Source organism: Vicugna pacos, chromosome 22 (genome assembly GCF_048564905.1).
Source record: "Vicugna pacos chromosome 22, VicPac4, whole genome shotgun sequence".
In the NCBI taxonomy this organism is placed as follows: Eukaryota; Metazoa; Chordata; class Mammalia; order Artiodactyla; family Camelidae; genus Vicugna; species Vicugna pacos.
The window spans coordinates 6,500,428-6,512,991 of NC_133008.1; the positions used below are offsets into that span (position 1 = coordinate 6,500,428).

Consider the following 12,564-nt stretch of genomic DNA (forward strand, 5'->3'; position numbering starts at 1 on the left):
AGAGCAGCTACAGTGAAGGTGGTCGCGCCCCGCTCAGGCCTCCCTCCCGTCGGGAAGCGCTCTGGGACCAGCCAGGGGCTGGTGCATCTGCCTGGGGCTTGCTGGGGATTTTCAGTGTTTTAAAGCAATATATATTTATAAGTTATATTTTACTAAATCCAGGAAGTTTGGAAAGAGAACGCACTCAGCAGCAATGAAACGTAATTCTAGCTGACGTAACTTCTAAATGTTTTTCTGCTTATCCTGGTAACACTTGAAGATGTCACTGTCTCGAGCACACCTATGCCTGTTGGTGACACATTAACTGGAAAGTTTCAGCCAGACACTGGGCCTGAAACACTGCTTGAAGATCTCCCAGGCCTTGCTGTGCGGCCGTTTGATGTTGCAGCTACACACTGGAAAGCGCTTGTGAAAAGAATAGGTGTGGATTGTTCAGAAGTCACAGTTTCGGGGGGGAGGGTACAGCTCAAGTGCCAGAGCACTTGCCTGGCATGCGTGAGGTCCTGGGTTCAATTCCCAGTACCTCCTCTGAAAATAAGTAAATAATCGCATCTAATTACCTCCCTCCCACCAAAAAAATTTAAAGTCACAGTTTCTAGGGTGTTTACAGACTGGAGCAAGAGTCAGATTCCTGTGGCCTGAGGATGAGTCTGGGGCGTGGAGGATCACCGTGAAGAAATGAGGGAAAAACCGCAGAAGTTGTGTTAAGCTGTTGTTGAGAGTATGGTGGAGTGTGCTGCTGACTCGGCAGACATTCTCCGAGTGTCCGCTGTCAGGCTCGGTGCGGAGAGCACAGCCAGGGCCCTCCAGGGCCTCCCGGCACAGAGCCGTGCTGGGAGGGAAAGAGGAGGGGCGTGGAGGGTGGCATGTGTGGTGGGGAGTGGTGGTGGTCCCAGCGGAGGGATGGGAAGCTGGGGCTGGGGGTCACGGGATTCTTCTTCCAAGAAAAGAAGACGCCTTTGGAAGATTCCAGGGTCAGAGGATCCTGACCCTGTGCTGTTCGGTAGGCTAGTGTGGCCACTTGCTCCTGAGCACGCAGAATGTGGCTGTGATTGTAAATAAACCCTGGATTTCAAAGACCGTAACAACAACAACAACGTCAAAAGAATGCAAAATAGCTCATTAATAATTTTTATACGTTGGTTATATTTTAAAATGATAATACTATGAAGATATATTGGATTAAAGAAAATATATTATTAAAATTAATTTTACCTATTTCTAGTCACTCTTTTTAAGGTGGCTACTAGCAAATGTTTAAATTAGTAATTATGTCTAATTCGGACAGGAGGGGAGAGCCAGCCGGTTGGGAACTGAAGGCTGAGCAGGCGTGGGGGGGTGGGGAGGGGTTGTGGGAGTTCTCAGAAGGGATGTTGAGGTTCCCACACGGGTGAGGGCCACCATCCTCCCTGTCTAGGCTGATCTGTGTTAGTTTCAGTTTGAGAGTAGGATTTTCCGAAATGATTCCAAAATCCAGGGCTCAGTTCTAACTTTCCTCCTCCTCCTAGCCCTCTCTCGTACTGCAGTGGTCACTGACCTCACAAACCCTCTGCAATGTGAGATTGTTTTCTTAGCCTGTTTGGTCCATTTTATTAATTTAAACCATTTCCGTCCTAGGATCTGAAACCTAGCAACATTGTAGTAAAATCAGACTGCACCCTTAAGATCCTTGACTTCGGCCTGGCGCGCACAGCGTGCACCAACTTCATGATGACCCCCTACGTGGTGACGCGGTACTACCGGGCACCGGAGGTCATCCTGGGCATGGGCTACAAGGAGAACGGTGAGTGCACACAGAGCTGGAGGAGGCCGAGGTGCTTAGAGATGGCGCTGTTGGTCAGCCCTAGCGTTCCCTCTTTCCCGTGAACTGTGTGAGATGTACGTGGGGCCTGTGTAATAGGCAGACTGTCACAGCCCTTGGATAGGACATCACTTGTTTAATATTTCCATTAGTTAACGTTATTCACTTTTAAAAATTCACTTTTGGGATTCATATTTTTGAACATTTATCACGAGTGTGACATACATACATACCTACAGAAAAGCGTGCAAATTGCCAGCGTGCAGCTGAGTGGGAGCTCACGCGCGCAGCCAGCAGCACCCGGGTCCCTCCGGCCTCAGCCCCCCGGGGAAGCCGTGACCCTGACATGTAGCGCCGTGGGGTGGTTTTGCTTATTTTCAAACTTAGGTAAATGGAATAATACAACATGCTTTTTTGCGTAAAGTTAGTTTTGTTTTTAACAGTAAAACTTATTTTAGCAATATCACAGCTCTTTGAAACTTAGCTTTTGTCAAAAAGAACTAAATTACATTTACTTGTTTAAAAAAAAAAAGGCGTCTAAAATTCGCCCAAGTCATCTGAAGTGAGCTGCGCTTCAGGCTTACTCAGATGTTCTATAACCTGTGCCCCATGCTGACTCCGCAGCTGTGGGCTTCTGGTCCCCTGTGTCACGGGAGCCTCTCCCACCCCGCCCCCGCCAGCAGAGGCCCTCATTAGCCCTCTGCCTGGGCATCTGAGGCCTGGGGCGCAGCCAGGCCCCCACAGGAGAGGGTGAATGGCCTGAAGGTGGGGCACCCCGGCCCCACCTCCCCTGGAGCCCAGACAAGCCTGCCCCACAAGGCCTCGCCGCCTTGCCAGTAGAAGAGGACCGTTCTGGAGTTGTGGGGTACCTGTTTTACGAATGCTCCACAGACAGGCTGGGTTTGCCTTTGTTTGGGAGGGGGTTTGAGAAAAGACGTGTGGGGGTCTCTGGCTGGCTTTAATCACCTGGTGTTTGGTAGTGGACATCTGGTCTGTCGGGTGCATCATGGCAGAAATGGTCCTCCATAAAGTCCTGTTCCCAGGAAGAGACTGTATCCTTCACAGGGAGAGGCCCGCGCTGGCCACGGAGGCCGGGGGCGGGGGCGGGCGTGTATCTGGGAACAGTTTTGTGGGGGCAGGCACTTCCTATCTGGGGGGCTTTGTTTGTTTTTAAAGCCATGAAGTATTGGAATTTGGGCATTAAAAGCCCATATTGCTGCAAACTGAAGGCTAAAACAGAGGTCAGCAATCTTTCACATGGCGTGGAAAGTCCACCCTTAGCTAGCAATTTATTTTCCATATTTGTGTGTTTAGCTCCCTGTTAGAATTCCTTTCCTCACCTTTGTTTTGTTCATGGCACTTCATAATTTTATCATTTCATTTTATTTTCAGTTGATATCTGGTCAGTGGGTTGCATCATGGGAGAGCTGGTGAAAGGGTGTGTCATATTCCAAGGCACTGACCGTATCCTTCCCGGGGCTCCCCGGCCGTGCTCCCCACAGACAGCAAGGGCGGCGGGCGCTCCAGAGGAACGTGTCGCGGTTCTAGGCTGTGTTCCAGGGAAGTCTCGATTATGTTTGTTAAGTTAGTGTCACAAGCCAAATGGTTCAATTTTCTGTTTTCTTTTTTACTTGACTACCTGTAACAATTTTATTGAAGCGTGGAGTTAAGTTAAACCAATTTATATTAGTTCTTAATTTTATCAGAATAGCTTATAAGACATTTATTTACTCTGACAAATGTATTCTGATATTTAAATGAAAATACTGTTTATTTAGTTCATTCAATTACTTTAACTATCTAGGAAGTTGCTGTCTAGATCTAATAGTCCAGTATCCTTGTGTAATTTGATCCAATACTATTTTATTAGTTATCGGGATGCAAAATATTTCCCCCCAAAGTAAGAACTGAAGCATACTACGTAAGACCTAAATGAAGAAGATTAAAGTGAAAAGTTTGTGGGAAACAATAATGTTAAATTTTGTTTGTTACTCCACTGACATCTTATAGAAAATTTCAGAAGATCCACTTACAAGGTTATTTTGTGACACACTGGGGAAGTCTAAATAAACATAAAATGCAAAAAATTAACTTATACTATGGTCAGCAAATCATGTTAATGACACAGCATAAAGGAGAATGGATAACATAATCATCGCAACAGCTTTCTTTTCTCATATTCCTCGTACTCTTCCATCTTCAGTATCTTTTACCCTAACATGGATCTTCACTTTTCCCCTTTTTCATTTGTGTTCTAACCACCTGCTGTTTTTGTTGGTCTTTGATTTTGTGTTTTGTTATGAAAGCTTAAAGTGGTCTCTGTCTGTTGGCAGATTGATGGTTCTCTTTCAAAGAAATGAAGCTGAGCATTTAATGTTTTGTATGTGTTTTATCAAAGTAATTTTAGTTTTTTGTAATTTTGTGAGGGTGGTTTTCTTGTAATATAAGTTCTTCACAACACCAACATGGAATGAAAAGATTTTATTCCTGTCATTTTATTTACCTGCCTTGACATTTTTCACATCACAGATTCTGTGTGAAGTTAAATACATTTTATTTTGTTCTAATAAATTTTCTAGCAACTTCCCACAGCCTTACCTTAGATTCAGTTGTTTCAAACTGTAAATGAGGAGGTCTTTAACTTGCAAATAAACTCACTTAAAAAGGGAAAAGTTGATGGATTCTAAAAAAAAATAATTAAGAAGTATCTACTTAACATTCAGTTTGACTCAATTCTTACTCATTTTGTGTCTTGCCTTTTTTTTTTTATTGTTTCCTTCACAAAGTACAGAAATGAAAAGTATGGAAAATTGTTGGTGCATTAAGTGATTTTAAATTCTTAATTTACATATTAACATCTTGCAATGTGAGTAATTAGTAATTTTATATGTAAGGTCACCCAGTGTCATTCTCAAAACACACACAGAGATTATCATCATTTTACAAAGACAATTTTGCCAAGTTTTCCAAACAATAGATTAAAAACTACTAGGATAGAAAAAGATTCTGGAAACCAGACTGTGGTTCTCAGAGATTTGCTTTTGATTCGTCACTTGGGGTAGAAAAGGACCTCCTGTCCCAATGTGGTGTGTGAGGAAGAGAAAGCTTTGGCCTGGCCCCTCCTAGAAAGCGAGGGAGCCTGGAGGCCAGGAAGCAGGTTTCTGAGCAGGCTCCCTGACTCTGTCAAAAGGTGAGGCCTGAGAACTGACCACCGATGGAGGGGTGGTTACTGGCAACCTTGAAGGACACAGAGTTCATGAGGTGAGGGGAGAAAAGGCTGATAAGAGAATGAGAGGCTGGGAATTCAAGCCACGAGTGTAGACCACTCTTTTTTTGCTGCAAATGGAAACGGTAGCTAAGCCACAGATGTTCAGCCGAAAGAAAGTGGCTTTTGTTTTAAGATGGGAAGGAAAGAAATCATACTTGATTGGTGATGAAAACCTCTAGGGGAGAGCAGAATGGTGACGGTACACCAGCAAGAAGAGAGGTACTGTGAGAGGTGAGAGGACCTCCTTCTTGGGTCTTTTAGGAACATGTGTCTGTTCCCATGGTTCTTTCACAGTGATGTGATTTCATTTTCTGAGACATACCTCAGTCACTTTTTAAGTCACTGTTCATTTGATTCCCCTGGCTTGCGTTCTCTCGAATAGTTTTTATGGTTTCAGAATCACTTGACACATGCTTCATGCCAGTTCTCTCAACCCCCAGTGAAAGAGGCGAAGCTGGTATTGGCTACAGTTTATAAATAGGAAGATGGGACTTGAGGGAGGCTGACTGCCCACCCAACACCTGATGAGTGTCTAAGGCACAATGGAGCCTGAAACCCAGGTGACATACTTTGAAAGGAAATAAAACACATTCTCGACTGCAGTGATGGTCAGCGCCAAGTAAAACAGACGACCGACCTCTCACAGCTGCCGCTGCTCCGTGCAAGCCCGCCGTAGTGGGACCGGATGTGGCGAGGGCTCAGGAAGCCCGGAGCCCTGGCTCCTGCCCCTGCCTTGTGCGCCCCGTGCCGCCAGGACTGCCTGGCAGAGCTGGCTTCCAGCTGTGAACTGAGGAGTCAGGGGGATCTCTCTACATTAGGGAGCTTCAGTATGAGAGCTGACTTCAATTTGCCCACGTAATTATCTAATTTCACGGTTAAAACATTCAGTCATAGGTATTCTTTAGTTACAAGATAACTTTATTTTGACCTAGAATGGGAAGGCATATAGACTTCATTGTACTGATTTAGTAAACTGTGATCAGAGTTTATAAAGATGCAGAGTTTTTTTAAATGGTCTTAACTTGGAAACGCAAAACTTATTTGAATGGTATTTCAAAATACTTCTGCTAAAAAAAAAATTTTCTTTAGTAACAACACAAATGTTGGGGGGAGGGTGGTAGGCTCAGTGGTAGAGGGCGTGCTTAGCACGCACGAGGCCCTGAATTCAATCCCCAGTACCTCCATTAAAATGTTTTTTAAATGAAGAAATACACAACAAAATGCTTCTGCTGACCCAGCGGGGTGGCCTGGTTAGTTAACTTTTGCTAGGTACAAATGTAATTTAAATTGCTCTCTGATTGGTGCTGCTTTACGTAACATGAATATAAGGCATTTCAGTTGTATTTTCCTCAAGAGACTCCTTAGATATTGATCAGTGGAATAAAGTTATTGAGCAGCTGGGAACACCATCGGCAGACTTCATGAAGAAACTTCAGCCAACTGTGAGGAATTACGTGGAAAACAGGCCAAAGTATCCTGGAATCAAATTTGAAGAACTCTTTCCAGATTGGATATTCCCATCAGAATCTGAGCGAGACAAAATTAAAAGTAAGATACCCTCTTTTTTTGTCCTTGTTTTCGTAATCTGGGTGAAGCCTTCACTTTTTCATGTTTGCATTCTCAAACCTGTGAACGCTGGGAGGCAACACAGTTGAAATCCTCAAATAAAGTCGTTTGCAGGCTAGAATGAAGGTGTTTCGGAAAGAAAGCTTGAAGCCCCAGCAGTTTTGTCCTCAATAAGATGACTTAACTGAAGCCTTTGGTCAAAATTAAAATATTTACAGCAGTCTGAAAGACTCATGTTAATTATAGCAATTGGAATTCAGTCTTCAGGTATAAAGAGTACTTGAATAAAGAATCTGGCCCAGTTGAAGAGTCAGAAACCATATTATGGTTCAGTTTAAAAAGGCTCCTCCTCCCCTTCCCTGTGCCCATCACTAAAATGTTTTTTAAGGACAAAGAAGAGATTTGTTTCTCTCCACATCAAGGTATGCTGTGCCTCAGTCAGAAAAGCCCCAGCCCTCCTTTGCCTGCAGTCACTGAAATTGTTGGGGGGGGTTTCTAACTACTAGTCTCTAGAATTAGTTTTTGCAAAATGTATGTTGCCACCTTTGTATACAGGTAGGTAGAGCAGAGGCATCTGTGGAGTGCTCTGTACTGTGCAAATATGAAATCACTGTGTGGCCTAAAAGGTCTGTCCGAATTTCATTTTGACACGACATCAAGGCAAAGCGCTGGCCTGTGCTTCACGCCCGCGCTCTCGGCAGCGCCACCCTCGGCTCAGCTCCTGCACCTGCCTGGTCCCGGCTCCTCAGCCTTGGGCCTGTCCTCCCTCCCGGCTTCAGAGGCTGAAAGCACATCTGAGAGCCTGGTTCTGTCTGTGCTGTCGCATTTGGTTCTTGGTTGTGTGATTTTTCTGATTAGCATTAGTTTATTAATCTACTGTTTGTTTTCACCCTAGCAAGTCAAGCCAGAGACTTACTGTCAAAAATGTTAGTGATCGACCCCGACAAGCGCATCTCTGTGGACGAAGCTCTGCGTCACCCCTACATTACTGTTTGGTATGACCCTGCCGAAGCAGAAGCGGTAAGCAGCTGTTTTGAAAACGCTTCTGTGCAGAGGCAGGGCACACTTCTCCCGGGGTTTCCTGTCCATCTGGAACGGCTACATAAGAGCAGCAAGTTGTGCTGCACAGCGGAAATTAGCACTGTGTAACTGACGATACTTCAGTTAAAAAAAAAAAAAAAAAAGACGAACAAGTCCTAGATGTAAAGGAAATCCGGATTACAACAAGGCCGTGTGACGGGGGTCGCAGCCCCTTTGGGACCCTTGTTACAGGGGCTCCCCTCAGAGCACCTCGGCGCAGACATGCTTTGCTGTGTTGATATAAGTCGTCTTCATTTATGCAGGTGATGACGTGTGATCATAGCAGCACCTTTTCTAAGCATCCGTTTGTGTACCCGGGCCTTGGGCCTTCTTACGTCATCTTGTCTAGGCACCCAGCCAGGCCAGAGAAACGTGCTGAAAATCACAAGTGTTTTCGTCCCTCCCTAGAGGGACCTGCGGGGGGCGCTCCACTTCAGAGTCGGACGCTCCTGTGTGTTCTTCTGCAGCAGCTCTGGTGCGGATGACCTTTAGTGGCAAGTGCCATCACCGCACAGTGGCGTGCTGCTTTTGTGCCATCAGTGGAACACATTTTTATGTCTTGGCCTATGGGTTCAACCACCATTTTAACCATTGTTTTGTATGAAAAGAATCCAATTTACAAACACGTGATTCTAAGCAAAGTTTTGGAACAGCCATTCATGAATTGGGGATTGAGTCTGGGAGTCCTCACAGGAAAAAATGTAAACCTGAAGTGCGTTCTGCGGCTCCTGTATTTCCTAGCACAGCGCGGTGTCCGGTGGGGGGGTCTCTGGGAAGCAGCCTGCGGTTGCCAGTTTTACCATTACGTTTGGGCAGTTGTCCTCAGAGTCTGATTAGTAAGAGGACCGTAATACCTCAATTTTTTTTTTGGTTAATTCTTCCTTAATTATTTTGTTTCTGAAACTGATGTAAATATCATACTTATGAAGAAATCTTTAATAAACTATATATTGAATGAAACCACATTCCTATTATAAATACTTTAGAAGTTTTACAAGTGATTCTACCTTTTTCCTCATGCCTCACTGTTTTTTTAACTGTTGATTTTACCTGTAATTTAATTTTCAGCCACCACCTCAAATTTATGATGCCCAGTTGGAAGAAAGAGAACATGCAATCGAAGAATGGAAAGGTAAAGACAGAATTTATTTCAGCCTTTCCTTATGACATTCCTTTAACAGGAGCAGCTTTTCGCGCTTTGACAATAGCCTCTCTAAGGGAGGGGCAAGAGACCCTGCAGCCCGCTTCCCCTCTCTCTCCCCACCTCCCAGCAGAAAAAAAACTTGAAAATAACAGAATTGGAGAGGAGCATGTATGAATTGAATATTATCTCAAAAGAGCAAGTAAAGGCTTTCACACAGTCTCACGTTGTGCAGTCTTGGCCTGTGGGCTAAGCTCAGTAGCTGTATAGCACTCACCTTGATGACATGCTGCACGATGTTCGGTTACCCCCACCCACAGGCCCCCGTAAAGCAGACATGGGAGACCCCGCTGGGGCCACGCGAACTCCCGCTGCTCTTGTAAGCCATGTAGTTATATACGTGTTCATTTTTTTAAAGGAGAGTCTGGGGAAAACTGCAGATCAAAAATATGCAAATAGTTATTATTACCACTATAAGATTAACCAAACAACCCACAACGAACTAAAGCAGTAATAAACAGGCTGAACCAAAAATTTTTCATTAAGAAGCAGAATCACTAGTAATTGGGAACTGTGATTGGCGCAAGTCAAGCGTGGTGGTGTGTCCTGCCTGAGGCCCCCTTCCCTGGGACGTCGGGATACCGACGCCCTGCATGTGCACACACTTAGCAGAGCGTGCACACAGCCACGCGCCCGGGCAACACGTGGCCCAGAGGCCTCGCTGAGTGCTTACAATGTGCTAATTTTATTTCACGAATAGCAAAATTTTTGGAGCCCCCTAATAGCTTACTTAATAGGTGATTTGTTTTTCTTACGAATGAAAATTGAGGAAAACTGAGGTTGAAGCCAAGAAAAACCTTAGATACTGGGATTAATTCTGGCCAGTCTGGAGGGTTGCATTTGGAGAACCACAGGTAATGATGGAGAAAACCACTTGCAAATAGGTGTGAGAACATCCACTGCTTTAAACTCTTCTGTGAGAGCCACTTTGCTGGTGCTTCCCTCTCTCCCTCCCCTCCTCTCACCTCCTCTCCCCAAGTCCCCTCTCTCTCTCGGTCCAGAACTACCCTACATTTTTGGCTGCCTGGATAGTCAGGTTGAACAAATAAAATGCATCAAACATGGATGTTTTGGTTTGGTATAGGTAAACTGAATTAACTGTCTATCACAATTTAAAATAACACATCACAGTGCCCTTGGAGTGGTTCCAGTTGATTTAGAAGCAGGATTTAGAGTTGCAAAGAAACTGATAAAGCATTTTAACTTGCATTTCTGTTTGAAGAGCTAATTTACAAAGAAGTCATGGATTGGGAAGAAAGAAGCAAGAATGGTGTTGTAAAGGATCAGCCTTCAGGTTAGTGATTGCTTTAATCGATTGATTATATAACATTCTTCTTTCCCTGTTCGGTTTTTGTAAGTCGCAGCAGGGTGTCACGGGCCCACTTGGCCAGTGTTGGATTTGAAAACTCCTCGTGTGCAGTAGTCGTCCCCTTTTTGGTTTGTCCAGGTGGTGGCAGCTAACATTTTTCTGATGAGCTGGGCAGCAAACTAACTGTTATGAACACTCTTGTTTCACGTTGTGTTTCACCCTTGCAACAGCTGCTGTCAGTTCCGTTTAGAGATAAGGAAATTGAGTTTAAAGGCTTTTCAGTGTGCAGGACCCTCTTGGTACCGGCCCCACCTAGCTGAAAAAGAAAACGAAGGTGGATCTAGATAAAGTAGAGTTTGGTTCACTTTTGAGAGAATTGCTCCTGTAATTCTCCCATCTATCTAGTTGATCTGCTTAGTAGTAGAAGTCTGACTAACAATTAGGTAACTTTATGATTATTAGACACATAATACATGTGGTGTTAACCCGTGTCCCGGAGGGTTCCTCCTTAAACAGACCTCTTTTAGTTGTATTTATTTTCTCTCCTCCACGCCCACTGGAAAGCACGCGCACACACGCGCACACACGCACGTGTGAGTACAAAGTGCACTGCTTACTTCTTACTCTTGAATTTTATATTCAACAAGGCATATGTATCCAGGGTCTAGAGCTGATGTAACGTCAGCATGAATTAACCAAGCATGGAGGTATCACTGATCTCTGAGAGCCTGGATGTTTTAGTTTTACTCAAACTAGACTAAAATTTAGATAGTAGGAAATAGGAGAGTTTCATTCTATTAAATCCTATTAAAATGTCAGTTTGGGGGATTTAGAAAGCAAAAGTAAAGCAAGCAAGAGTCTACTAAATTTTCTCTTTATCTTTTTGCTTGTATGCAGTTCTTATTTTAGAAGGTATTTTTATTGCAAAAGAATTCTCCAAAGGTTGATGCTTTTTTCCCTGGACTAAGTGTTTATGATTATAATGAAATATCTGGTGACACTTGAATAGTTTTAGGATAAATTTAGCAATTTTCTTTTAATATCTTTTTAAAACCAGTAGGTATTTTTTTAGTTAACATGATTATACATGGAGTACATATATGATGTTTAGCCACTGAGAAGAAAAAGAGAATGTTACAGGGAAAGACAGAGGAATATTTGGGATTCTGAGCCTAAAGAAAGACTCCAGGAAAAATCAAAATATACAGGCAGCTAACTCCCTGCGTATGCTGACAGGTAGTGTAGGGAACTGCAGGAGGACCGAGCTGAGAACTGGCCGGAAGTCTCACTGCCTGGGTTTGCAGCAATGTCGTGCCTCAGATTTTATTATATTTGGTTTTCTTAGCACAGATGCAGCAGTAAGTAGCAACGCCACTCCCTCTCAGTCGTCATCTATCAATGACATTTCATCCATGTCCACTGAGCAGACACTGGCCTCAGACACAGACAGCAGTCTGGACGCCTCGACGGGACCCCTTGAAGGTTGTCGATGATAAGTTAGAAATAGCAAGCTTGTCATCAGTGAAGGAACTCTCGCTTCCATGGGCCTGAAATGCTTGGGAGTTGATGGAACCAAATAGAAAAACTCCATGTTCTGCATGTAAGAAACACGATGCCTTGCCCCTACTCAGCTGTACTAGGCTTGCCTTGCTTAGATTATAAAGTAAAGCAGATTATGTCTGAAGAAAAAAGCGCAAATTACACTTTTAGAGATTTTGTTCAAGATCATTTCAGGTGAGCAATTAGAATAGGTGATTTTTTTTTTTAAGTTGTGTGGTAATAGTAACAGTTTCTCGTCTGCAGTAACTGTTGGGACTTACATGCATGTGACCGCAAGTGCTCGCTTGGACTTGCCCTCTAGCACTTTGGAAATCAGTATTTAAAAGCCAAATAATCTTCCAGGTAGTGCTGCTTCTAGAATTGTCTCTTAATCCTCTTCACTGATTTGGCGTCTGTCCAGAAGAAACAGATTTATGTGTATTAATTGGCCATCATATTATCACATCTTACTTTCTTTTAGGGTATGAATTATTTTCTTTTGTATTTCAGAAGGAATATAATTAAATCTATTTAATAAATTAAAATGTAACTTTTCTTAAATTTGTCATGTTTGGGGCTGAGAATTACCACTGCTAAAACCAGGACACTTTGTTTTCTCTAGATTGTCTTAGTCTGGGTGATTGTACGTTCAGCTTTATTGCATGGTAAGATTTTAAGTTTTGTTTTGTGCTGCTTAAGACACATATACCTTTAAAATCCTATCTACGCCCTCTCCTTTTTCTTGGTTTTCTGGACTTACGGTTAATAGGGAATGCTGTCTAGATCTTCACCCACTTTGT

At 43.6% G+C, this 12,564-nt stretch overlaps 1 protein-coding gene across 4 annotated transcripts in view; it reads left to right on the plus strand.

Moving 5' to 3' along the window:
• Positions 1–12,319, plus strand: part of MAPK9 (mitogen-activated protein kinase 9) — a 46,396-nt gene extending 34,077 nt beyond the window's left edge. For 3 of the 4 annotated variants that reach the window (XM_072947065.1, XM_072947067.1, XM_031689267.2), the window contains 7 exons: positions 1,618–1,783; positions 3,194–3,265; positions 6,435–6,617; positions 7,531–7,655; positions 8,784–8,847; positions 10,139–10,210; positions 11,576–12,319. In XM_072947065.1, coding sequence (XP_072803166.1) covers positions 1,618–1,783; positions 3,194–3,265; positions 6,435–6,617; positions 7,531–7,655; positions 8,784–8,847; positions 10,139–10,210; positions 11,576–11,718 — 825 coding nt within the window. In that variant the 3' untranslated portion in view covers positions 11,719–12,319. Of the gene's footprint in view, positions 1–1,617; positions 1,784–3,193; positions 3,266–6,434; positions 6,618–7,530; positions 7,656–8,783; positions 8,848–10,138; positions 10,211–11,570 lie in introns of all 4 variants that reach the window. The other variant, XM_072947066.1, reaches the window with a different exon arrangement.
• The last annotated feature ends 245 nt before the right edge of the window (positions 12,320–12,564 follow it).